At 33.4% G+C, this 26,023-nt stretch overlaps 1 protein-coding gene and 1 long non-coding RNA gene across 2 annotated transcripts; one reads left to right on the forward strand and one right to left on the reverse strand.

The window, feature by feature from the left end:
- The first annotated feature begins 12,978 nt into the window (after positions 1 to 12,978).
- On the forward strand, positions 12,979 to 14,904 carry LOC145012898 (uncharacterized). The gene is made up of 2 exons (XR_013664713.1): positions 12,979 to 13,125; positions 14,602 to 14,904. It is a non-coding gene; the product is annotated as an uncharacterized LOC145012898 (long non-coding RNA).
- Positions 14,905 to 15,243: 339 nt separating this feature from the next.
- SWEET3 (Nodulin MtN3 family protein) lies at positions 15,244 to 16,775 on the reverse strand. The gene is made up of 6 exons (XM_078971691.1): positions 16,645 to 16,775; positions 16,501 to 16,537; positions 16,183 to 16,405; positions 15,882 to 16,043; positions 15,660 to 15,779; positions 15,244 to 15,572 (listed from the first exon to the last, which is right to left on the reverse strand). Exons 1-6 carry the CDS (start codon positions 16,679 to 16,681, stop codon positions 15,369 to 15,371), a joined length of 783 nt encoding a protein of 260 aa, XP_078827817.1. The 5' UTR covers positions 16,682 to 16,775; the 3' UTR covers positions 15,244 to 15,368.
- Between the last annotated feature and the right edge of the window lie 9,248 nt (positions 16,776 to 26,023).

A 26,023-nucleotide genomic window follows, 5' to 3' on the forward strand; every position in this document is an offset into this window, starting at 1 on the left:
GAACTTATAATATATTAATAACCATAAGTGTCTTATTTCTCTCATTATAGTCTATCCAAGTGCATGATGGTATGCAACCCAAATGGACCATGCCGGGTCGGGTCAAGTCTTACCAATTATAGTTATGGACTTAGACATTGATGGGTTTTAGCCATAAGCACTTTCCTATGTGCGCATGCAAAACCCTATTGCTCGGATCTAGGCTTTCTAATTAAACATGCTTTGAATCCAAGACTTCTAATAGCTAATTAGGTTAAATAACAATAATGAAACAGATCTAGAATCATACCTTTGAGTTCCTTGTTGATCTTGTTTGTCTTGGAGCTTCTAGAGTCACAAATGTCACTCCTCTAATGGCTTACAAACACCAATAGCAAGCAAGATGATTTAGGAGAGAGGAGAGGGGAGGAATTCGGCCAAAGGTTCCTTGCTTTAGGTTGTGTGTCGAATTCCCTCACCCCTAGGGTCTATTTATACTTGTAGACTCCTTAAGGGTTACCACCTAAACCCTAATTGGATAATCTTCTCTTAAGGCTATCCAAATCCATTCCATAGATAACCCTATGGACGATTTTGGCTTATCCAAGCCCTAGAAATCGTCCATCCTATCTAGGATAAGGATTTACAGTCTAAAGTGTAACTATCAAACAATTGACAGTTTATACCCTCTTATTTAATTAATCTCTTTAAGTCACCAAATTAATACCAATTAATTTATGACTTATATTAATCAAATAGCCATATATTATTCCTTATAATATTTACTCTCTCTTAACAAATCATCCTTCAAGTTGCTATGGTGAAGGCAACCCAAAAGGACCATGCACAACCGGATACAGTTATAGCCTTAGACACTATTCCAACAGTCTCCCACTTGGATAAGTCTAGTAACTATATAAGTACAATTCGGTTTGCAATCGTAGCTCTCAAAGACGCTGTCAACTCTGATCTAATCAATCTTGTCCTTTAGATAAGGGATCTTACAGTCCTCTGTTAGATATCATGCTGACAATCCTATGGAATGGTTAGTCAAGCATTTAGATTTCTCGATCTCCGATTTACTTGACATAGAACTTAATCAAACACATCAATTCAGTTCTGACCGGGCCCGGCACATAAGTCAAATCAAATCATCGAGTGGCCAAGATATCTCTTCTACCCTCTTAGGATAAAATTTACAGATAAACTTCGACTTATATGCATTTACTTATTCATTAACCAACTATACACAACAATGCGTTTTATAACACTAAGTTACTGATGCGTTTTCGCATTATCAATGCACAATCAATTAACAAATAATAAACCATATATCTAGGTTTTAAGACTATATGATATTATCGTCTTGCGATCACCTATTATATCATATTCCATAAGGTGATTCCAGCAAGCGCGGGTTTATTCCAATGCTCAAAACCAGTTCATAAGCACTCATGAACGTTGCAGCAACCCTTGCTATGTCTAACACCATTTAGACATTCTACACACCAATTCATGACAATCTTCATTCATATCTACTCCCAACATATGAACGATTGTGGACCATTTGAATAATTCGATTATTCCTAATAAACTCAATTATTCTGGAAGTCAAAACATGCAAAGTGAAACAATAGTTAAACAACTAACATGTGACAGTAACTTTACTCATAAATAAAACTCCTTTATTTAATCATCAAATGTTAATTACATTTATCTATTATACGTTTCTAATACTATCTAATCTATACTAATATCATCCTTCAGCCCAATACTCTTAGCATGCTGCAAGTGCTTAACCCTACTCAGTCCCTTCGTAAGCGGATCTGCTGGGTTTTCTTCTGATGATATCCTCTTCACTACGAGTTGTCCTTCTTCTACACGATGTCTAATGAAGTGATATTTTCTGTCGATATGTCGAGATCTACCATGATCCCTCGGTTCCTTGGTCAAGGCAACCGCACCTTCGTTATCACAGAAAATCTCCATGGGCTCCTTTATGGCCGGCACAACTCCAAGATCACCAATGAAGTTCTTTAGCCATATTGCCTCCTTCGACGCTTCGCTCGCTGCGATGTACTCTGATTCGCATGTTGAATCAGCTACGGATTCTTGCTTGGAACTCTTCCAAGTCACTGCTCCTCCATTTAGGGTAAAGACCCAGCCCGACTGCGAACGGTAGTTGTCCCTGTCGGTCTGAAAGCTGGCGTCACTATACCCTCGCACCTTCAAGTCATCACTCCCTCCAAGGACTAAGAACCATTCTTTCGTCCTCCGAAGGTACTTAAGGATGTTCTTCACCGCAATCCAATGTGCTTTGCTAGGGTTCCCTTGATATCTGCTAACCATGCTCAAAGCGAAGGCTACATCAGGGCGAGTACAAGTCATAGCGTACATGATTGAGCCAACTGCGGAAGCGTATGGTACTCGGCTCATTTCTGCTATCTCAGCTTCGGTACTCGGACTTTGAGTCTTACTCAACTTGGCATTTCCTTGTATTGGTAGTTCTCCCTTCTTTGAGTTTTCCATACTAAAACATTTTAGTACCTTCTCTAAGTAAGTATTCTGACTAAGTCCAATTAGTCTCTTACTTCTTTCTCTTACTATCCTTATTCCCAAAATGTAAGAAGCCTCTCCGAGGTCCTTCATAGCGAAGCACTTCCCAAGCCAGGACTTGACCTCCTGCAGAGTCGGGATGTCGTTTCCTATGAGTAATATGTCATCGACATATAGAACGAGGAAGGTTACAATACTCCCACTGGCTTTGACATATACACAAGATTCGTCTTCGCTTCGTACAAATCCAAACTCTTTGACTTTATCATCGAAGCAAAGATTCCATCTGTGAGATGCTTGTTTAAGTCCATAAATGGACTTCTCAAGCTTACACACTCTATTCGGATGCTTCGGATCCACAAACCCCTCCGGCTGAGCCATGTAAACATCCTTAGCCAACTTTCCGTTAAGGAAAGCGGTCTTGACATCCATTTGCCAAATCTCATAATCATGAAATGCGGTAATTGCTAGCATCACTCTAATAGATTTAATCTTCGCAACTGGTGAGAAGGTCTCATCATAGTCAACTCCGGGAGTTTGAGTAAAGCCCTTCGCGACCAATCGCGCTTTATATGTGTGTACGTTCCCATCCACGTCGGTCTTCTTCTTGAAGATCCACTTGCACCCTACGGTCTTACGTTCGGGCACATAATCAACCAAATTCCAAACTTGGTTATCGTACATGGATTTGATCTCACTATCCATCGCCTCTTTCCATTTCGCAGACTCCGGGCCTGCCATGGCTTCCTTATAGCTATTAGGTTCATCAAGATTTACTAGTGTACCATCACTAATATACGTGTCCCCTTCGGTAGTAATATGAAAACCATAAAACTAGGGATGAACTCTAACTCTATCAGAACGTCTAAGAGGTAAGGATTCATCAATCGGTTCAACCGGAGTTTCCTCCTCGGGTTGAATGCCAGCGGTAGAGGTTTCTTCATCTATCGACTCTTGAATCTCTTCAAGTTCGATTTGCCTCCCATTGTCTCCTTGGCTTATGAGTTCTCGCTCTCGGAAAACTCCTCTCCTCGCAACAAAAACAACATTGTCTTTCGGTCTATAGAAGAGATATCCAAAGGAAGTTTGCGGGTAGCCGATGAAAATACATCGCTCACTTCGAGGTTCAAGCTTGTCGTGAGTATCTCGTCTTACGAAAGCCTCGCAACCCCAAACCTTGATATGTGCCAACGAGGGAGCTTTCCCTGTCCACATCTCGTGAGGTGTTTTGGCAACCTTCTTAGTTGGGACTCGGTTAAGGATATGGGCGGCAGTCTCTAAGGCATACCCCCAAAAGAAGATAGGTAGTGAAGCACGACTCATCATAGAGCGAACCATATCCAATAAGGTTCGATTACGCCTTTCTGCCACACCATTCAACTGCGGTGTCCTAGGAGGCGTCAATTGCGAAACTATTCCACACTCCTTGAGATAATCGTGGAATTCAAGACTTAGGTACTCTCCTCCTCGATCGGATCGAAACATCTTGATTTTCCTGCCCAATTGATTCTCCACTTCATTCTTGAACTCTTTGAACTTTTCAAAAGTTTCTGACTTTTGCTTGATTAAGTAGATATACCCATATCTACTATAGTCATCGGTAAAAGTCACATAGAAGCGGTTCCCATCCTTCGTGGTTGATCTAAAGGGTCCACATACATCGGTATGTATTAGGTCCAATAGCCCCTCACCCCTTTCACAAGTACTCGTGAAGGGTGACTTAGTCATCTTTCCAAGTAAACAAGACTCGCATGTGTCATCTTCCCTAAGGTCGAATGACTCCAACACTCCATCCTTTTGGAGTTGGGCTATGCGTTTCTTGTTGACATGTCCAAGACGACAATGCCACAAGGATGCTTTATCCATACTAGTGGAAGAATCAATATTCAAAACATCATTTCCTAAGTTATCAACAATCATAACAGTTTCATATATTCCATTACATGGTATAGCTTCAAAGTAAAAGACACCATTTAGATAAGCCAAAATAGAACCATTCTCATTATTAAAAGAAAATCTAAATCCTTGTCTATATAAACCATGAAATGAAATGATGTTTCTAGCCATTTCTGGCGAATAGCAACAATTGTTCAAATCTAAAACTAAACTATTCCTAAGCACTAAAGAATACACTCCAATCTTGGTCACAGGCGACGATCTTCTGTTCCCCATGATTAGATTGATCCTTCCTTGCTCCACATCCCTACTTCTTTTTAGTCCCTGCACATTAGAACAAATGTGATAACCGCAACCGGTATCAAGAACCCAAGAAATAGCATGATTAGAATCGTTAGATTTGATTGTGTATATACCTGCGAAAGATGGCTTGATCTTTCCTTCCTTGATGGCTTGCAGGTAATCCGGGCAGCTTCTCTTCCAATGTCCTATCTTGTGGCAGTGGTGGCACTCTGCCTCCCTTGGGTTGGAACAGGGCTTAGAGGGATCAACTTTGGTCCCACTGGAAGAGGAACCATCTCGGGCTTTCACCTTGCGATAGTTATTCGATGAAGCTTTCCTCTTCTTTCCCTTCCCTTGACCAATAGCCAAGACAGGAGCAGCAGACGGATTGGGAGTAGGTGCAACAGACTTGTCCTTGAAGTTGCTCTCAGCAACCCTCAAGAGACCTTGGAGTTTGCTTAGGGTGACCTCCTCTTTGTTCATGTGGTAGGTCATCCTAAATTGGTTGTACATCGGAGGCAAAGAGTGAAGCACCATGTCGATCGCCAAGTCTTCGCCGAAGTCAACATTTAACTTGCGAAGGCGGTCGACATACCTTTGCATCTTTTGCAGGTGCACGGTAAGAGATTCTCCATGACCCATCTTAGCGGAGATCATGTTAGTGAAAATCTCGTAACGCTCTTGTCTCGCGTTTTGGTGGTATCTCTCCAACAAGTCTTGATGCATCTCGTATGGATACATGTCCTCGTAGGACTTTTGGAATTCGGAGTTCATGGTGGCGATCATGATGCAATGTACTTTCGTTGCATCTCGCTCATGAGTTTCAAAGGCGGTGATTTCGGCAGGAGTAGCAACTTCGGGGTTGATTTTCTCGAGCTTCTCATCGAGGACATACTCTTTATCCTCATAGCGAGCAATGGTGCGAATGTATCTTATCCATTCGCTAAAGTTCGTTCCATCGAAGGTGACCTTTTGGCAAAGGCTCATCAACGTGAAAGAATTAGCAGCAGCGTTGTTTGCGTTTGACATCTATAGAAAGGACAAAGATAGATTAGAACAAGAATCCCTAATTATCACCCAATAAGAAAAATTAGGGCTAGGATCCAACAATAACATTTACATACTAGAAAAGGGATGCCGTAATCTAATATGCAAATAAATTGAAGGTAAGTGAATGACGATTCACTAATTCTCCATTACAAAACTTAAACTATTAGTCCTAAGTGTTTTTGAGAATTCCTAGGTTCGGATGAGATTCATTGAACTATTCAATGGCATGTTTAAATCTCGATATGCCCCTCTTGTTTGTGACTGGGATGCCGAGGATCACAAAGCGGGTGTGAATTACCATGCAAATTCACATGGTGCCTTCATTGTAACGATCACCTATTCGATGTGCCAGTAAACCACACACGCTCCATCGAACTATGATAAACAATGAATCACCCTTTGCCACCTTCGCTTAGAACCAATTAGTGTGCCGGTAAACCACACACGCTCCACTAACTTCTTAGCAAGGTGCAAAGTGTAATTTCATGGGATTGCATCAATTCACTTTTCCTAAAGTAACTAAGATTGGGAAATTTTTAAAACGTGTAGTTACTTTGTGTTTCTTATTATACTTTTAATGAGAGGATGAGGTTGCCCTATCCTACCCGTTCGGCTAACGACCCTCCACCAATTAAGCAAGCGGTGGGTGTGAGTGTACACCCATTAAGCTCCATTTTATAGGCCGCAACCTTATACCCACCTTATAGATCGGCTTCGTGAATGAGGCCTACTAGCGGTAAGACTAGCATTTAGTTATACATATATATATTATTCTAGTAATATCATACAAGTATAGGGTTGTATTTTAAAACCTTTTAAAATCTAGGGTTTGAAATTTAAGTTGTCTAAATTAAAACTTTTAATCACAAATATAAATTTCAAAACTTTAGGGTAGGTTTTAAACATTTAAAACATGGAGGATCAAATAACAAATAATTCCAATTAACAATTAATATCCTAATTATCTTTATTTGATTTATCTAAGATTTCTTTCAAGATAATTATCAAAATAATTAATCATTATCATATAAGGAAATTAAATATTTTATTAGATGATAAATATCTTTAATTAGATCAAGATAATAGTCATATTTATCAAAAAATCGGATTTAGATTGATCTAATATGATTAAGGTAAGTTTCCATAAGATAATTATGAAAAAATCCCGAATCTGGCCATTCCTGACGCCTGGACTCGCCGAGTGCACAAGGGGACTCGCCGAGTCAGGCCTACTCGCCGAGTCCACCTTGGAACTCGCCGAGTCAGTGACTCATAAACCCAAAAATCGAATTTTGCAGGTTTGTTTCAGTTAATCAAGCAACAATTTAAAGAAAACCAAGCTAGGCTCTGATACCACTGATGGGTTTTAGCCATAAGCACTTTCTTATGTGCGCATGCAAAACCCTATTGCTCGGATCTAGGCTTTCTAATTAAACATGCTTTGAATCCAAGACTTCTAATAGCTAATTAGGTTAAATAACAATAATGAAACAGATCTAGAATCATACCTTTGAGTTCCTTGTTGATCTTGATTGTCTTGGAGCTTCTAGAGTCACAAATGTCACTCCTCTAATGGCTTACAAACACCAATAGCAAGCAAGATGATTTAGGAGAGAGGAGAGGGGAGGAATTCGGCCAAAGGTTCCTTGCTTTAGGTTGTGTGTCGAATTCCCTCACCCCTAGGGTCTATTTATACTTGTAGACTCCTTAAGGGTTACCACCTAAACCCTAATTGGATAATCTTCTCTTAAGGCTATCCAAATCCATTCCATAGATAACCCTATGGACGATTTTGGCTTATCCAAGCCCTAGAAATCGTCCATCCTATCTAGGATAAGGATTTACAGTCTAAAGTGTAACTATCAAACAATTGACAGTTTATACCCTCTTATTTAATTAATCTCTTTAAGTCACCAAATTAATACCAATTAATTTATGACTTATATTAATCAAATAGCCATATATTATTCCTTATAATATTTACTCTCTCTTAACAAATCATCCTTCAAGTTGCTATGGTGAAGGCAACCCAAAAGGACCATGCACAACCGGATATAGTTATAGCCTTAGACACTATTCCAACAATTAATCCAACAGTTATATTGATAGTTTTGTATGCTAGATTAGGATAATACCTTGGATGTTCATATTTGCATGTATAATAGAGAAAACATAGATCCAAGGTATTTAGGGTTGCATGTACACTTAGGAGTGTTAGAATGCTCATAACCCAACAAAATCACCATTAACTGGTATTATTTAGTTATCTTTTTTAGTTTGGAGGAATATCTGATACTACTTTGCTCTTTTTCCAATACTTAAAAATTATAGTAGCACAAATTACATGCTTTAAATCAAATCCCATTTGAGATCGAAGTTTATACTTCTATTATTTATCAAATTAAGGCCATATTGCCATTTAAATAAACCAAAATTCCTTATCCTTTTGGCATTTTTAATCCAAAAAAATTGTCCCAACATGCAGGTATGAACTGTAACACCGTAAAATTTTTTGAACAATTTTTCACTTTGGTAACCCATAAATATCATTTGTAATCATAAATAAAACGTTGTATCAATACAAAACCCAAGATCAATATATATATATATATATATATATATATATATATATATATATATATATATATATAAACTCCGGTGTGCGTGTGTACGAATCATGCCGGCACCTTCCCGCGATCATCATTGGTACCTAAAACACATAACACATAACATTGTAAGCATAAATGCTTAGTGAGTTCCGCAAAATACCATTCTAACACATGATAGCCACTTGAGGCTGTAACTTTGTTGACCCTCAGGTCTATGTGTCTCAGTGGGGCCCTCCAGCCCCAACTTTCTATGGGCCCTCTTGCCCTAACTCTGTGGACTAGAAGGTCCTAACTCTGTGGACCCGAAGGTCCTAACTCTGAATCATACATAGCACATATCATAGTAAATCATAACACATAAATAACATGCAATTATATTGGCATATAACTCTAAAATACTCTATCACATAACTCTGTTACCACACTAGGTAAAGTATAGTGAGAAGACTCACCTCAGGCATCTCGGTAAATCTATGACTCGGTAGAAATATTGCCTAGTCTCCGCCTATTCACATAAAGTAAATAGTCTTATAAATATAACTCTCGAAACTAGACTCGTACTGCCATTGGCACCCTCAAGAGGGTAAAAGGCTATTTTACCCCCCTCTCGACACAAGTACTCCATTGACCAAACCCTAAAAGTCAACGGTCACACTTTGACCCTACTCGCCGAGTGCACCCTGGTGACTCGGCGAGTTCACACATGTTCTCGAACACTTTGTCCCGCTTGGCACGCCGAGTCTCTCCCTATGCTTGACAAGTCATACTAGGCATGAATCGCGGGGCCACCACGACTCAACTCGCCGAGTCTCAAGAACAACTCGGCGAGTACCGCCTTGAACTCCAGTCCTCTAACTCCCTTCTAACTCACTGAGTCATCCCCCAACTCGGCAAGTCTACTCACTGAGCAATTTACGTGAAACCCTAACCCTACTCGCCGAGTCTCAGGAACAACTCGGCGAGTTCATGCCATGCACAAACTCTACTGGCCTCCTGAGGTCAGATCTGTTTCCCTAAATCAAAGATCTGGCCTTCCCAAGCATGAATGTCACGTAAAGCTCGAAACTTGATGCTTGTATAACAACAACAAGGCATCAAAAGGAGATTTAGTCCCAAAAATGGCAACCTAAGTCCAATAACCTAAACTGATTCATAAAGCTCCAAGGGTTAAGGTCTCTGGACCTCTTTGAGTCCAGATCCAAGGCACAAACTCGAAGAGGGACCATTTTCTCCACATAATCACTCTCCAAAGGGGTTAGAAAACCCTAACTCTAATGATCAACACCAAAACTGAAGGTGGTTCGAACTATTACCTCAAAATGAAGTCTCTGAACTCTGGAACTGCTAGAATCGCACCTCCCCTTTGCTCTTGTTTACCTCCTTCTTGCTAAACCAAAGGTACAAGGATGAAAAGTGACTTATTCTTCCTCACAACGATTTGGCTCACTTAGGGTTCTCTCAAGGGATTGGTAGCCGCAATGAGAGGCTATAAGTGCCCTTAAATTGGCTCCAAACCCGGGGGATTAGGGTTTCATTAAACAGCGTGGACTCGCCGAGTCCGGACGTGAACCCGGATGAACATCTGCGATCCTACTCGGCGGGTCTTAGCTCCAACTCGCCGAGTTCCTCCAAAAAATCCAAAATAATTAAATAAAATAATATACCTGGAAATCCGGCTGTTACATGAACAAACCTGCAAATTCTGATATTTACCAAAAAAAAAAAAAGACCATTTTACCATTTATTCATATTTTTGCACTTGATTATTCAACTGTTGTTATTATTCACTCCTTTATTCGTAAAAAACAAAAGAATTAACACATTATAAACATACAAATCCATTAACTTCACAAATTGTATATTATATCATGTTTTTTTAGTTTACCAGGCCCGATAAATGATTTTTTTTATCAGTATGTATTTGATGGCTAGTTTGTCTTGTTTTGGTTCTTGATTCTATGAGAGTCTAGTTTTGTAAGTTTTTGTTCTTGGTTCTTGATTATTAATATAAGGTGTTTGATCATTTGATTTATTGCCTGATCTATTTTAATTTTTTTTTGTTTGTAACAGAGATTCATGGGCTACTCAATCAAAGTGATTACACCCAAATATATCATGAAGGGCATGATGTTACAAGACTGGTAAGCAAACAACCATCACCTACCAATTTGACGATAAAAATACTTTTCATTTTGATGATTTTATGTTGTGATAAATGTTAGGAACACCTACAAGTCAACAAGGTTGAAAAGTTACTTTTCATTTTGATGATTTTATGTTGTGATAAATGTTAGGAACACCTACAAGTCAACAAGGTTGAAAAGTGGACTTCGAACTATTTTACATTAAGATATAATTTCTATGAGCTATATTGAGTTTCAGTAATGATCTTGTTTTTCTTATACATCTTAGCACTGAACTATCAAATTTTTATAACCTTTCTAACAAATGGTATCATTTTTTATTGGATGTTATTTAGGTTTTGAGGGTGTTAATGTATTAAGAACATAAGCATGTGGATTTTCCATTCCTTACCAGGTGGATTCTTCCAAATTAAAGGGTACTCAAAATTCACTTTCAAGAAGTCATGATAATAATGATAATTAGTTTTATGTTTCCACTTTTCATATATAATATACAATATTATATTGTCTCCATATTGAATAGTGTCCTCATTGTCATCATAATGAAATGTCTTTATTTTTTAACATGTAATCGTTAGTATTATTGCTAAGAAAGAGCTAACATGATGAATATTTTACTCACATGAAGATTATGAAAGAGGTTCATAAGTATAATGAGTTTTTGAGTTTTTATCCAAACATTTGTTAGTTTTTTGTTTTATATATTTGATTTTTTAGACTTAATATTATCACACTTATTAGACATTTATTTCCAAATATTTGGAATACTATTTGAAGACGGTCGAGCTTTTAATTGAAATAATGATATTATGATTTCTATATTTTATAGTTTTTTTTTTAATTTTATAGTGTAAATAATTATTTAATTAATAATTTTAATTGATCAAAATCAATATGATAAAACACATAAATTGACATTTAGACTAATAATGCAGTTTTTATGGCAAAAATTATGTACCACTAAAACTATTATGATTTTTAAAATATGAGTAGTTTTCCACAAAAGTCTTTTTTAATATAGTGGTAAAAAAATGTCACTAAAAGTCTAAAGATTTGTAGCGGCAAACTAAAAAAAATGTCACTAAAAAGTTTTAGTGAGAGCGTTTTCAGTAACATTTCTTTTATGTGCCACAGTTTATTAGATGAGACTTTAGTGACACTTTTTCAGTTTTTTGTGGCACTTTTTGTATGCCACTAAATGGTTTTTATTTTGTAGTGAAAGAATGAGTCGGTAAAAGAGAAAGGAAGAGTCGATGATATATGGATCTGTAAATCGATGTAGTTTTTTGTTATTTTGTAGGTGTAGCGAAAGAAGGGACGCGGTGTGATGTAGATTTCCAATGAAGAGTAAGAAAGAAGGATGAAAAACGGATGGGTGGTTGTGGCGAATGGGAACGTTGGTCGGATGAGGGGTGAGCAATGTTACAAAAAAAAAGCAATCGATGTAATTAAAAAAAAAGGAAAAGGGTATACAAACTTAGATATCTAGGTATATTCATTTTACCCGGTATATATATATATATATATATATATATATATATATATATATATATATATATATATATATACACATACACACACATATGATTTGCAAGAAGTTCCTTGCACGAGGTTAAATGATATGATCAATACATTCTTATTAGAAAAATGACGTCACATTATCTTTATTACATCTTAACTACTATAGTAGTAACCATAAATCAACTCTTTTAATAAATTTTAAATTAATTTTTTTTATTAGTAGATGTTTATTTATGTTTAAAAATTATGCGAGTTTGGTGAGTGGAGTTTTCACTGCGGGACAAACTGTTTTAAAAATTGTATCAAACAAAATAGCAAAACATGAGAAAACGTGCATAGAAAATCAACACACGTTTATGTCTTTTGCATTTGATACTTTCAGTTTGTTTGCATCAGAAGCTGTGGAACTACTCAATAGAGTATAACGGGTCATGCATAGTAATGTTATGACTCCAATATCTATAGATGTTGTTTTTAAAAGAATTAGTTTTGTCATTTAAAAAGGGGTTGCGACACAGTTTGTTGCTCTTTTACACGCAACGTCTATGTAAATATTTTTTATGAATGAAAAATCCCCAAAAAAATTATTAAAAAAAAACAAACTAAGTTGATATTTAATTTAATGTCGAAAATCTATTTTAAAGGGTAATTGATATCCAAGAGGTTTGTTTGACGTTTAAATTAATTTAAGCCTTAAATGTCGTAAAGAAAACTAAATTGTAACTAATTTATTCAAACATTATAAATGCAATTTTGATGGAGCTTAAGGGTGGTAAATTGAAAATATTATAAACCATTTATGAAAAGAAAATATTGAGTTGGGGGTGCATGCATAGTAAAAAGTTTTAATGAGGGACTATTAATGTAACTTCATTTAAAAAAGAAAAGTAATAAAAGATTCCAATCGTTCCCTTTTCAAATGGTAAAATGGCTCCACCAATAAAAACCTCTTTTGTCATCCGTGAAAAGAGCCAAAAAACAAGACACTTACGCCCCCTTGCGGCGGTGTTGACGCGCGAATATCGCTTGCCACGTCGGAGTCGGAGTTCACGCGTAATAAGACTCCCATACCGAGTAGCCTTATGTATGTATGTCTCTATGTTTTTCAATTCATTTTTCGAAAATAACATGAAACTTTTTTTTTCTTTGCTTGGAAACCTAAAACACCGATGTTATGTTTTGCTAGTGAAATGGCTAATCCATATGCCATATGCTTTTCGACTTTTGGTATGTTGGAATATTAGTGTGTGCTTAGAGTTCGTATTCTAATATTACCTACAAATATTTGAACAATTTACCACTACTTGTGACTTACAACCACAAGAGTAAAGTATTGTTCTATGTTAATGCTAAGATATCTATTCTGTTATCTATCCGATGCCCTATCTGTCGCTTCAAATTATCTGGGCAAAGAAGACGTTCAAAAAAAACGGCCAACTTGACATTGCACACAAGCTGTTTGATGAAATTCCCGATCATATCTCATTTAAATTCTTTCATCCAAGGGTCAATAGGACTGGGTAGAAATCAAGAAGCAAAGTGGGTATTTAACATTTTAACGGGCAAGTTGAAAAAAGATTCAATTACATATAATTTGATGGTGAAAGATCAAATATCATGCAAAGGTATAGTGTTTCCTGTATCTATAACAACAGCTGATTGATATGTATGAAAAGTTAAAAAGTTCAGCCCATCTATGATTCGAATTCCATGCTGTCATGTGAGGTGAGCTATTAAAGTCATCTCTTATGACTCACTATCTGCTTTCTGGTTGAATTCTCATTATCTTTTTCAATCCTGTCCATTACTTCATTGGTTGCTATGCTTTCGCCTCCATTTATTTTCTTGTCTTATTCTGCCTCAAAACATAATCTTATATTGATGCACTAGCATAAAATTTTGTGATTCGTGACATTTGACAAGACTTTAAGTGGGGCTTCTCTTTATCTTGTGTTTAGCTGAATAAATTGATCCCTTTTTCCATTAATTTCCTTGGGTTTTTCTAGAAGTGGATAAGGGTCAGGAATCGGTTCAATTTATGGGTTCTTTGGTTGTTTGAAAATTTTATGGTCTAATTCGAAAACGAAACCAAATCGAATTCAAAATCCCTCTTGACCAAACTGAAAACTGAATTCGAATCGATTTGGAACCTGAGGAAACCAAATATTTTCTTAAAAAACTATAATGGTGCAATTTTCCTTGCATAAATTACAAATGTTCAAACATAAAAAGCTAAAAATCCAAACATAAAAATCTAAAGTTTCTATGATTAGGAGATGAAATTGAAAACGAAAAGTGAAATGTGTGTGTGAATCATGAATTAATGAGGGTTAAGAGCTGTGAATACTGAATAGTGAAAGCCCTAAATTGGTAAAAGGGCTAAAATGTCTTTTACTTTATACTGATTATTTAATAATTTTATTTCGTATATAAAATATAAAATTTAATTTTTAATTAATTAACTAATGCAAATTGAATTTTCAATTCGATTTGGTCTAAAGTTTATGAGACCAAAACTCAAACCAAAAACCAAATTTTAATATAATCATTTTCGCTTGTTTCAGGTCTGGTCCAAATAATTCTCACCCCTGGTTGATATTACACAAATTGTTCAAGGGTCTACCTTTATAAATAAACAATGCTACAGTCATGTCACGTTTAATCTTTAATCTTGATAAACTGAACATAAAATATTTGAGTTAATGGTGCATATGTTTGGAGGTGACATGAGATGCAAGCATATAGCACCTTATGCTCTTCAAGTATTCTTCTGTGATATATTTTATGTTTTGTTCTGTGGTCCATTAATAGTACTAGGATTCCTTTCAGACATTTTAATTAACGTTGCATGTTGCTTTAGTTTCAAAGATCGGCGTGTTTTCTGTGTTTGTGCACTTTGTTTTTTCAAGTAGACGGATCTTGAAAAAAGAACCTACTTTTGTACTAAAATGCATTACGTTCAGTTTGCTAGACAATTCAAAGGTCTTCAAAGCTGTCTTTGTTCCACCAAATTAGCATCCTTTATAGAACACACTCATTGAGTATCGATATATGCTCTTTTTTACTTGATCAAACAGTTTCATGGATTAATCAACATGATGAGGAACGCAATATAGTTTATGTGAATTCAATAACATCTTGATTAATGAAACTCTAATAACAGGACCACTGAATGTAGCCTATGACGCTAAATCAAAACCATGTAATAACATCCGAAAAATGATTGATATCGTCATTTTTTTTTTGGAAATTGATACAGAAAACTAAAACTTATCATCGTAAGTTGAATTTAATCTGTTTATGAATCATGATCTATGCTTAACCTAATCGATCAAGAGTTCACGTTTTGAGACATCTTTCCATTGATTTTATCATCTGTTGTAACCACTGCAATTTGCAAATGTTGTTTAATGTCTTCTTGATCAAGTTTTTCTACATCCCATTCTTCTTTTGGCTCCTCCATTACTCTGTTCCTGTATTTGCAATACACCACCAGTTGTAATGCCCCTAGAGGGCATCCCACAATATTTGGAGCCTGAAATTCCATTGTAATTTTCAAAATTAATTATTTTTAAGTTAAAAAAAAAAAAAATACAAAAATACGGGTTTGCATGATACTAACCGCAATGAGAAGATCTTGGCCTAGAAGTCCATAAGCCAACCATAGTGCACTCGCTAGAAATGAGAAAAAAGATAAGCTAAATGGCATATACTCCACGCTCTTTGTCTCGATCACTTTTTTCTGCAATACATATACATAAATTAACAAGATATATTAATGGAGTGCACAACACAATTAAAACACTAAAAGACAAAATTTTAAAACGCCTTAACAAGTACTCACCATGACAACAAGAGGAGAAGCATACATGGCTACTGCGACTAGAAGTCCCACACTTCCAACTAATCTTTTTCGTGTATGGTGATCATGGAGTAAGTAAGCTGAGACCAGTGCAGTTGTGGAGAAGATGAGTATAACTATAGTCGTCATGATCCTGGTCTTCAACTGCAATTGCATGCATGTCAGAACAGAACAGAACAAAACAAGACAAAACAAAACCAAACAAAACAGGAAAAATGTTTGGCATGCATTCAACTTGCAACCTTGGTGATTGATGAATGATGTGACGTATATATGCATGTACCTTTTGTTTTGGTGAAGTGAACCATATGAAGATAATGATGAATGAGAGCTCAAATAGGATACCGAGGCCATTAATGGTGATAATTGGGAAGTTCTCCCATTGATTGCTTACAACAGGCAAACCGTACCAAGTATACAAAAGACAATTCAACAAGGAAATGATGTAAGGTACAGATGAGAACTCTTCTGTGCTTCTTTTCTTTATGATCCTAGCAAAAGTCCATCTATTGGCAAAACAAACATAATTTTCATGTTAGTTGAATATATATTGAAAAATATGTTAACTAGTCATATTTAAAACATTGATATGATATCTTACATGGGAGCAACATAAAGTAGAAATGAAGCAGCATTTCCTGCAATAAGAACACAAGACTGCTATAAAAAATGGTATTTAAAACTCATATGTTCATCAAAATGAGAAAGACAACAATGAAAATTTCTGAAAGTATCAAAAAAATACCCATTAATCCTACAGCCAAATGCAAAATGACAATCATGTTTTCTTGTTGGATTTTTGTGTTGATGGTCAAGAAGAGATGACTAAAGGTAGAATAGGATTTAAGGACTTTAGCTTGGATGATGTAGCATTCATTTGGAGGGCTATATATACTAGCCATGAGAAGGTTACTTTATTTTGGTACCATTTTTGAGTTTTTAATTTTTAGAGGTTGTTATTTTATGGGAAAGTATGATTAACAGTCATTATCAATTGCAAGACCTAATATACACATCGTAAGGTTCTTTTTAAATTGTGTGGTACACAGTACACCTATTCTATAATGGTTTTTTGAGTGACTGTCATTCGGGTTTGTGTTTTTATTGCCGATTACTTGTTATAGTTAATTTTCTAACAATGTTAAATGATCAAATATAGTCCAAGTTATAAAGCTAAAGGAATTCGAAATTAAGAATCCTTATAATAAAATGATAATATAGAAGAGATTTTGATTATTTAAGTATTGGAAAACGATAGATTTTCTTTTTAATTTAAAAAAGAAAACGGGTTCCTCACCGCTAACAGTTGCTCTTCTATATTGCGAAGTTTGGATGCAGTGCATTTCGAAACAGTCAAGAGACCCCTCTCATACTGACCAACCCTTAATTCAAACCTAAAAGGTTTAAAGTTGAGACATATAGGATGCCAAGTGTCACCCAGTGAACCTAAATCGATAGACGAGAGCTTTAATGAGTCATTATGGTTGAGCATTTAGTTTTTATTTTTAAATTTGGGAATGCTCTCCGAATTTGATTATCTGTTAACTTTAAATATGGAGATTTAGTTTTGAAATTTCTCACTAATTTTTTAGGGTTTTCATGTTGAGTGGAAGATGCCTCAAGATTTCCACTATCCAATGATTTTAATTTTAAATGCTTTAAGGTGCTCGCTTGGTTTCTAGATGGTGAAAAATCAAGAGGCCACAGCCACCAAGTTTATTTTTTATTTTCTATTTTCTCATATATATATATATATATATATATATATATATATATATATATATATATATATATATATATATATATATATATATATATATATATATATATATATATATATATATATATATATATATATATATATATATATATAGGGTTAGGTTCATGTGAGACGACCTAATTTTGTGAGACCGTGAAACGTATTTTTTTATTTTTTTTAATTTTTTTTAGTTAATTCAAATTCCGAAAATAATATTTAAAAAAAGAATTTTTTGATTTTTCCATTTATTTTGCATTTTAAAATTAATTTTAGAATATATAAGTGTAATATTCTATTTAGAATATTTCACGTATTTTTTTTTTTAAAAAAGGGATTTTTTTTAATTTTTTTTTAATTAATTCAAGTTCCGAAAATAATATTTAAAAAAAGAATTTTTGGATTTTTCCATTTATTTTGCTTTTTAAAATTATTTTTAGATTTGGTCTCACGGTCTTACAAAATTAGAATGATCTCAAATGAACCTGAACATATATATATATATATATATATATATACACACACACACACACACATATTTATTTATGAATATGATATGTTCCGTCAGACCGGTACGATGAAATGGTTAAGCGGTAGATTCGAAATAAATAGCCCTGATTCATTTCCATGTTTCAACTTTTTTTTTTTTCAATTGAACCCCTTTTTTTTTTTTTTTTTCTCTCTCTCTCTCTCTCTCTCTCTCTCTATATATATATATATATATATATATATATATATATATATATATATATATATATATATATATATATATATATATATATATATATGCCACTTCAAAGATTATAATATAATTGTACGAGATAGGTTTTAAATCGCCATTTGTTGTGCATATTATTTATTAGGGTAATCTCATACACCACAAGGAAAAAGACAATTAGCAGCAACAAGAAATCGCCGGTAATGGAAATAGTGGCGACACGTCGCCAATAATAAGTCGCTGCTACCGCTTCGCCGCTATTGATTAATTTGTCGTCGCTAAAAAGAATAGTTGCCACTAATGATCGTGTCGTCGGTAAAGAGTGTAGTTGTCGCTAATGCTTATGTCGCTGGTAAAGAGTAAAGTCGTCGGTAATAACAATTTTTTAATTTTTTAATTTTTTTAATCAACGATTTTGGTTGCCGGTAATAATGTTGTCGATAATAGTGTCGCCAGTAATTACATAACAACATCCAATTAAATATCAAAAGTAATAATGTCGCCGGTAATTACATAAAACAACCAAAAGTTTACAATTTTAACTAGTAGCAAAGCGTGACAACAAACGTAATATACAAACAAAACTCCTCCCTACATACCACCATCTTTGTTCCCATCGTTTCCATGATTATTCTATGATTTAAAAACCGAATAAAGCTCATCCCTACATGTAGGGTCATTGAGTATTGCCCGGAGATTTTCCAACCACATAATAAATAACAACATATATAAACTTATGAGTTAATTTATCAAACATATGCAAAAACTATCAAAGTACATTGCTATTTCTTGCATTTGGGACAAAAAGCCAAAGTACATTGCTATTTCTTGCATTTGGGACAAAAACCCAATTACCAAAGTTTTTAGCAAATAATCACCACAAAACGAAAATTACCAAATCAACATGCATTTTATGATGCCAAAGTAGATTGTTATTTTTAAACTGAGACAAAAAGCCAAAGTACATTGCTATTTCTTGCACTTGGGATAAAAACCCAATTACCAAAGTTTTTAGCAAATAATCACCACAAAACGGAAATTACCAAATCAACATGCATTTTATGATGCTAAAGTAGGTTGCTATTTTTAAACTATGACAAAAAGCCAACGTACATTGCTATTTCTTGTACTTGGGACAAAAACCTAATTACCAAAGTTTTTAGCAAATAATCACCACAAAACGAAAATCGCCAAATCAACATGCATTTTATGATGCCAAAGTAGATTACTATGTTTAAACTAAGACAAAAAGCCAAAGTACATTGCTATTTCTTGCACTTGGGACAAAAACCCAATTACCAATGCTTTTAACAAATAATCACCACAAAACCAAAATTACCAAATCAACATGCATTTTATGATGCCAAAATAGATTGCTATTTTTAAATTAAGACAAAAAATCAAAGTAGATTGCACTTGGGACAAAAACCTAATTACCAATGCTTTTAGCAAATAATCACCACAAAAAATCAAAGTAAATTGTTTTACCTGTGATGGTTGTGATGACTGTGAAATCGGCGGGAGAGCAGAAGGTTTACGACCGACGCCTCTGATATGGTCACGTCGCTCTCCTAATACTTTTTAAAAATTAGCTAGCTCTTTCTTGAGCGGGTTTTAACTCACTTTCACCTTGGGTTTATTCTAAGAGATCTTTGACTAACCGATTCGGTTATTCACAAAAGTGAGTAACAATTAAGTATACCTCAACTCTATAATCTGTTCGAACTGGCCATAATATTTCTCGTCTTTCTCACCCACCGCTAAAACCCCAGAGTTTTGTGTTGTGCATTGTGCGTCACGACTAAGTACCATTTACCTAACACCGTTGACTATGCATGCGGTTTAAGAATAAGCATTCATTTGCGAACCCATTGCAAGAGCGGACAACTCTTTGTGGAATTCTGGAGAGTTTTTTTTTTTTTTTTTTTTTTTTTTTTTTTTTTTTTTTTTCATTTTGATGAACCTAGCAAATATAAAGTAATATGTATTATATATTCTTTAGATTAATGAAACAAATTTGTTTATTAATTTATGTTACATTTTCACGAAACCAATCACAAAATTCTCTCTTTTCATCACTTTGGGGATGTTCGGATTTGAATTTCCTACGTTAATGACAAAAAGATATAGATTTAAAAAGATAAAAAAAAAAATTTACGGATGAAAGTTAGAGATAAGAATAGTTACTTGATATAATGTGTGACTTCTTCACAACTATTCAATACAAACCATTCCATAGTATACATTTTAGTTAAATTAAGAGTTTTGATTTGAGTTGTGCTGGCCGGTCGACATTTAGACTCAAACACCCAAAACTTTGTTTTTTCAATGACAACATCTTCATTTCTTTCCGGACGATTGAATTGATTCGTTACATCTCGAAGGTACATCGAACAAAATGATAAAGCTTCTTCAGCAACATAACCCTCAACTATAGAACCTTCCAGCCTCGCTTTGTTTCTGACATAGTTTTTTAGTTTTTTCATATACCTTTCAAAGGGATACATCCATCTCATACATATTGGGCCTCCAAAAATCGCTTCATAAGGTAAATGCAAAAGTAAATGAACCATAATGTCAAAAAACACTGGAGGATAAATCAATTCCAACTTGCACAAGATTGCAATAATGTTTACTTTTGCTTTTCTCATATCCTCTACCTTCAATGTTCTGGAACAAAGTAGCTTGAAAAACATACAAAGGTCTACAATAGGTGTATAAGTGTCTTTGTCTAACAACCCTCTAACTCCAATTGGTATCAAACGTTGCATAAGAATGTGATGGTCATGCACTTTCAACCCAATAATGTTAGTATTGGTATTGTTCGCTTTCTTATTGATGTTAGAACCAAACCCATCTTGGAGTTTAACATCTTTTATAAATTGGCAAAAGAGTTGTCGACTAGATTTCGTGAAAGAGTATTTTGCACGGGGTCTATGAAACTTGTTACCATTTTTTTGCAACCATTCATTTCTCCGAATGTTTAGAATTCTCAAGTCCTCTCGTGCATTTGATGTCTTTCCTTTTATCCTTCATTAGAACATTACCTAACAAACTCTTGTCCATATTTTTCTAGACATGCATGAGATCTATGTTGTGCTTAAACTGTAGTGAAGACCAATACTTGAGTTCGAAGAAAATGCTTCATTTCGAATAGTTCAACTCGTCATCTTGCCGCGTTGGCTCCCCACCTCCATGCTTAGGATGTTTATCCGGTTTACAAGTTTGTAGATGTCCTAGTTTCTCTTGTATGTCGTCATTACTAAAGTGTCTCGGAGCGGGTCTTGTCTCTTCCATCCCATTAAAGTCCAACCTCTTTCTTAATAGATCATTAGCATCTAGGAAACAATGAGGAAAAATATATACGACTTTATTTGTTGCACGGTACGAAGGAGTGTCTTCATTGCAAGTAGAACATGCTCTATACCCTTGCCCACTCCAAACTGATTGACTACTACGAGCTGGCCAGTCATTTATTGTCCACAACAACATAGCTCTCATCGTGAAGAATGTGTTTGTCACCACATCTTTAATACGTACGCCTGAGTTCCACAAATGTTTAAGCTCTTCCACCATCGGCCTAAGGAAAATACACATATCCTTACCAGAGGATTTCAAGCCGGGAATCAACAAAGTCAACATGAATGATGAATCTTTCATACAAAGCCATGGTGGCAGATTGTATGTGGTGAGTATGACCGACCATGTGCTATGTGGATTACACATGTTTCCAAATGGATTAAAACCGTTAGCTGAAAGACCTAGGCGTACATTACGAGGTTCACTCGAGAAGTCATGGTATTTTTTTTTTATCAAAATCTTGCCAATGTTCCCTATCAACAGGATGACGCATCACACCATCTTCTAAATGTCTGGTACTATGCCAAATCATATTTTTGGCAGTATGCCTCAAATAATATAAACGTTGGAGTCTCGGGGTCACAGGAAATTACCGTAACACCTTATGAGCTACTTTCTCACCCTTGGTGTTTTTATCGATCCATCGGCTCTCTTTACGAACTGGGCAAACTTGCAATGAATCATGTTCTTTCCAAAAGAGAAAACAATCGTTTTTGCACACATTTATCGACTCATACCCCAGACCAATAGGCTTAAGTTTCTTTTTGGCTGGATAATGTGAAAGGGGAACCTTGTTGTCTTTGTGAAATGTTGATTGCAACAACTCAAGGATTTGTTCAAATGAATTATCAGTCCATTTGTTGTTCACCTTGATATGCATTAACTTTACTAGAAACTCAAAGGAAGAAAAGGTGCAACCATGATACAATTTAGTTTCCACTTCTTTTAACAACTGTGCAAAATCATCATCCACACCGCTAGCCCTTGTATTCGAGGTTCCTTCATTGAGGTTGGTATCATTTTCTCTCGACTCCCACATCACATCGTCGATTAAATTATCCATTTCGTGACTTTGCAAGATGACTGGAGGAATAAAAGATTCACTATGATAGATCCAAGTTTTGTACGACTTACTGAAACCATTTATAAATATATGACGTTCCACTACAGTCGGGTACTTGAAGTGATGATTATCACATTTTTCACATGTACATCTGGTTTTACCATTACTATCAAGGTGTGACTTGGAGTTCTCGATAAAAGCTTTGAGTTCTACTTGGAACTCGGGATAGTTTCGATGTAGATTACTAGTCCAGCTTTTATCAATCGACATGATATTGCTGAAACATAATTTCGGGTTTAGAGTTTAGTATACAAAATTAACATGGTTTTTTTTTTTTTTTTTTTTTTTTTTTTTTTTTTTTTTTAAAATTTATATAGGCAAAAGTTGTAATTATTAAATAAAAGGGTCAAAGATCCAACGAATCAATAATTTCCACACATTTGTTTTATTTATAGTAAATGTACAAATATACACATCATTATTGAAAAAAAATTGTTTATTTCTTTTAATATGTTTAGCAATTAGTTTTTATTGAATAAAATATTAAATAAAACAAAATTAATAATTTGGTATATCCATAAAAAAACATTTGTAAATATTGTATCTTTTTTTTATATATATATATTTTATTTATTTATAGCATTTTTTGTTTTTTTTTTCAATTATAGCATTGTACTTTAAACAATTATATTATATTGTTGTGTTGTTCTTTTTTACCGTCGAGATTCAAGAATATATATAGTTTTTTTATAGCATTTTATAAATATATTTTTTAATTATAACATTCGTATATAAGTTTTGGAATTTATTGGTTAATATATAAGTTTTGGAACTTATTGGTTAATTTGGGGTTAGTTTGTGAACAAACTAGAAACTAAACGTATTCGTATATAAGTTTTTAAACAATTTATAACATTTCTTTTTTCAATTATAACAATAATTTTTTTTTTCAATTATAGCATTGTACTTTATACAATTATATTATGTTGTTGTGTTGTTCTTTTTTACCATCGAGATTATATATATATATATATATATATATATATATATATATATATATATATATATATATATATGTAGGTTCATTTGAGACCATTCTAATTTTGTGAGACCGTGAGACCAAATCTAAAAATAATTTTAAAATGCAAAATAAATGGAAAAATCCAAAAATTCTTTTTTTAAATATTATTTTCGGAACTTGAATTAACTAAAAAAAATATTAAAAAAATAAAAAAACAATAAAAAAAATTCTGTTTTTTTTTTTGAAAAAATACGTGAAATATTCTAAATAGAATATTACACTGACATATTCTAAAAAATAATTTTAAAATGCAAAATAAATGGAAAAATCTAAAAATTCTTTTTTTAAATATTATTTTCGGAACTTGAATTAACTAAAAAAAATAAAAAAAAATCTATTTTTTTTGAAAAATACGTGAAATATTCTAAATAGAATATTACACTGTACATATTCTAAAAATAATTTTAAAATGCAAAATAAATGGAAAAATCAAAAAATTCTTTTTTTAAATATTATTTTCGGAATATGAATTAACTAAAAAAAAATAAAAAATAAAAAAAAAATAAAAAAAATCAAAAAATGCGTCTCACGGTCTCACAAAATATAGGTGGTCTCAAATGAACCTAACCCTATATATATATATATATATATATATATATATATATATATATATATATATATATATATATATATATATATATATATATATATATATATATATATATACCATTGTAGAAATATATATATTTTAATTATAGCATTCATATATAAGTTTTGGAAGTTATTGGTTAATATATACGTTTTGGAACTTATCGGTTAATTTGGGAACAAACTAGAAACTAAATGTATTTGTATATAAGTTTTTAAACAATTTTATAACATTAATTTTTTTTTTCCAATTATAACTATAACTTATTTTTATTTTTTTCAATTGTAGCATTGTACTTTAAACAATTATATTATGTTTTTGTGTAGTTCTTTTTTACCGTCGAGATTAATATATATATATATATATATATATATATATATATATATATATATATATATATATATATATATATATATATATATTATTTATAGCATTTTATAAATATATATTTTAATTATAGCATTCGTATATAAGTTTGGAACTTATTGAGAACTTATTAGTTAATTTATGGTTAGTTTAGGAACAAACTAGAAACTAAATGTATTTGTATATAAGTTTTTAAACAGTTTTATAATACTTTATTTGTTCTTTTTTTTTTTTTTTCCAATTGTAACAATATTTATTTTTATTTTTATTTTCAATTATAGCATTGTACTTTAAACAATTATATTATATTGTTGTGTTATTCTTTTTTACCGTTGAGATTAAAAAATATATAAATTTTTTATTTATAACATTGTATAAATATGTTGCAAAAAATTAAAAAACTAAAAAGACATGAAAATATAAATATGAAACTATAGAAATATAACATTTTAAGTTAAGTTGAAGATTATAAGTTAACTATTGAACTTATTGGTTAATTTAGGGTTAGTTTGGGAACAAACTAGTAACTTCCTAGTATTTGTATATAAGTTTTTAAACAATTTTATAACATTTTTTTTTCTAATTATAACAATATTTTTTTTCCAATTATAGCATCCTACTTATACCAAAACCACATACTTTCACATAATACATAAGAGCATCAAATACACACACTTTCACATACATATACCACATATACACAAAATACAACTACATTCACATACACACATAATAACATCTTACTTATACAAAAGACAAATACTTTCACATATATAGATAAGAACATCCTATTTATACCAAATACACAAATTTCACATTCATATACCATATATACAACAAACATACATACATTCACATACACACATAATAACATCCTACTTATACCAAATACATATAATTTCACATATATGGATAATAACATCATACTTCTACAAAATACTCATATACCACATATAAATCAAACACACATACATTGACATGTACACACCAAATTTATATAGAGTCTAATACAAATATCAAATATACATACATATAGAAATTTTCAAATAATTGATACAACTACACATATTTTGCAATTAAATTAAAATTTCACAATAAATAGAAGTAATAGAACCTATGGTGGCGGAAATCAATGAAAATGGTTCAGTGGTGGCGATAGTCGTAGGTGGTGGTCGGGAATACAATCAACAA

The sequence above is a fragment of the Lactuca saligna genome, chromosome 8 (genome assembly GCF_052625555.1).
Source record: "Lactuca saligna cultivar CGN05327 chromosome 8, ASM5262555v1, whole genome shotgun sequence".
In the NCBI taxonomy this organism is placed as follows: domain Eukaryota; kingdom Viridiplantae; phylum Streptophyta; class Magnoliopsida; order Asterales; family Asteraceae; genus Lactuca; species Lactuca saligna.

Coding starts and splice junctions, on each gene's coding strand:
- SWEET3 (XM_078971691.1), bottom strand. CDS start 16,681: ATGATTGTCATTTTGCATTTGGCTGTAGGATTAATGG. Junction 16,406..16,500: donor CTACTTTATGTTGCTCCCAT/GTAAGATATCAT, acceptor TTTTGCCAATAG/ATGGACTTTTGCTAGGATCA. Junction 15,573..15,659: donor GCCAAGATCTTCTCATTGCG/GTTAGTATCATG, acceptor ATGGAATTTCAG/GCTCCAAATATTGTGGGATG.